Here is a 2,438-nt window from a genome sequence, read left to right on the forward strand (position 1 = left end):
GGGGGGCCCCCCCGGCGATGCGTGCCCCAGCCCCCCCCCCCCTTCCCGTTCGCAGCCACCATGACGCACCAATACCCCGCGCTGACGGCCGAGCAGAAGAAGGAGCTGTCGGACATCGCTCTGCGGATCGTGGCCCCGGGCAAGGGCATCCTGGCCGCCGATGAGTCCGTAGGTCGGTGTGTGTGTGTGTGTGTGTGTGGAGCTTCTGTCCCACCACCCCTTATTCCCCGCCCCGGCTCCTGCCCCTCACGCCTGAGGCTGATGAGGGTGCTGGGTGCCCCCCAGGGAGCATGGCGAAGCGCCTCAACCAGATTGGGGTGGAGAACACGGAGGAGAACCGCCGGCTGTACCGCCAGATCCTCTTCAGCGCCGACAGCCGGGTGAAGAAATGCATCGGGGGCGTCATCTTCTTCCACGAGACCATGTACCAGAAGGCTGACGATGGCACCCCCTTCGTCCAGATGATCAAGGATAAGGGCATCGTCGTGGGCATCAAGGTGTGTGTGTGGGGGGGGATGGCTGGTGGGTTTGTGGGGTGCTGAGGGTGCTCGGAGAGTGCTGGTGGGGCTCAGTCCTGCATTTCCCTTCTCTCCAAAGGTGGACAAGGGCGTTGTGCCGCTGGCTGGAACAGATGGCGAGACCACCACGCAGGGTAGGTGGAGTGGGTAGTGGGGTATCATCCCTGGGGTTTGGGGGCCGCGGGGCTGACTCGCTGCCCAACAGGTCTGGACGGGCTGTCGGAGCGCTGTGCCCAGTACAAGAAGGATGGGGCCGACTTTGCCAAGTGGCGCTGTGTGCTGAAGATCAGCGACAACACCCCCTCTGCGCTCGCCATCATGGAGAACGCCAACGTCCTGGCCCGCTATGCCAGCATCTGCCAGCAGGTACGTTCCTGTGGCCAGACGCCACCCCACGGGATGGGCACAGATCCATGGGGATCAGCGTTGTCCCTACGCCTGGGTGGGCATCACCCATGGGGATGGGCATCACCCCACTGGAATGGGCATCACCAGCAAGGATGGATGTTGAACATTGGGGCTGAGCATCACCCCCCAGGTCCACACATTGTCCCCACATTGTCTTGAGGCCAGGGGGATGTCCCCATAATGGTATCTGCCTGGTGTTTGCAGAATGGTATCGTGCCCATCGTGGAGCCAGAGATCCTGCCCGATGGTGACCATGACCTCAAGCGGTGCCAGTACGTGACGGAGAAGGTGAGCAGTGGAACGGGCAGCAGGGTGGGCACCGTGCCGTGCCATGGGCTATACTGGGGGACTCCACGCTGTCTGTCCTCCCCAGGTGCTGGCAGCTGTCTACAAGGCACTGAGCGACCACCACGTCTACCTGGAGGGGACCCTGCTGAAACCCAACATGGTGACCCCTGGGCACTCCTGCCCCACCAAGTACAGCCCTGAGGAGATCGCCATGGCCACTGTCACTGCTCTGCGCCGCACTGTGCCCCCGGCTGTGCCAGGTACTGGCACCAGGACATGGTGGGGACCAGGAGGGGGATGCCCTGTAGCCCCCCTGGTGCCATAACCCTGCTCTCTGCAGGTGTTACCTTCCTCTCCGGGGGTCAGAGTGAGGAGGAGGCTTCCATTAACCTCAACGCCATCAACACGTGCCCACTGATGCGGCCATGGGCTCTCACCTTCTCCTACGGGCGGGCACTGCAGGCATCGGCGCTCAGCGCCTGGCGCGGGCAGCGGGACAATGCCACCGCCGCCACCGAGGAGTTCGTCAAGCGCGCTGAGGTGACGGGAATGGCCGCATCCCACGGGGGACACCGAGGGCTGCGTCCCAGTGGGGTGGTGGGGACACCGAGGGCTGTGCCCCCATGGGAAGGGGTACACTGATGACCGTGCCCCTTGGGACAGGGGATGCTGATGGTCCGGTCCCACAGGGTGACAGGAGACGTCAAGGGCTGTGCCCCACAGGACAAGGGGTTCCAAGGAGTGTGGTCCCCATGGAGGGGACAGTTTTGTCTCCATGGGAGACATTCCCCGCAGGGGAACAGGGGATGCCAAGGGCCAGGTCCCTGTGGGACCCCTAGGGTGACGTGGGGCATGGAGGGCTCTGTCCTTGTGGGAGGAGGGACCAAAAGTCCTGTGGGGTGATGGGGGACACCAGCGAGGTGGTGGATGCCAAGGGCTCTGTCCCTTTGGGAGGGGGGTGCCAAGGGCTGTATTGTTGCAAGGGCATGGGGACACCAAGGACCGTGTCCCCATAGGGGCTGGGGGACCCTGGGGGCCGTACCCCATGAGGGCTGGGGGACCCTGACCTTTCCTTTCCCTGCAGGTGAACGGGCTGGCAGCGCTGGGCAAGTACGAGGGCAGCGGGGACGACTCGGGGGCCGCCGGGCAGTCCCTCTACGTGGCCAACCACGCGTACTGAGCCCCGGCTGGGCGCCCCACCGGCCCCGGCCCCCGCCCCGGCCC

The 2,438-nt window shown here is 65.0% G+C and overlaps 1 protein-coding gene across 1 annotated transcript; it reads left to right on the forward strand.

Annotated features, from left to right (window-relative positions):
* The first annotated feature begins 16 nt into the window (after positions 1-16).
* ALDOC (aldolase, fructose-bisphosphate C) lies at positions 17-2,432 on the forward strand. The gene is made up of 8 exons (XM_014953051.1): positions 17-172; positions 286-497; positions 598-652; positions 724-884; positions 1,131-1,214; positions 1,300-1,474; positions 1,555-1,754; positions 2,299-2,432. Exons 1-8 carry the CDS (start codon positions 61-63, stop codon positions 2,392-2,394), a joined length of 1,095 nt encoding a protein of 364 aa, XP_014808537.1. The 5' UTR covers positions 17-60; the 3' UTR covers positions 2,395-2,432.
* Positions 2,433-2,438: the final 6 nt, after the last annotated feature.

The sequence above is a fragment of the Calidris pugnax genome, unplaced genomic scaffold, assembly GCF_001431845.1.
Source record: "Calidris pugnax isolate Ruff unplaced genomic scaffold, ASM143184v1 scaffold133, whole genome shotgun sequence".
Lineage (NCBI taxonomy): Eukaryota > Metazoa > Chordata > Aves > Charadriiformes > Scolopacidae > Calidris > Calidris pugnax.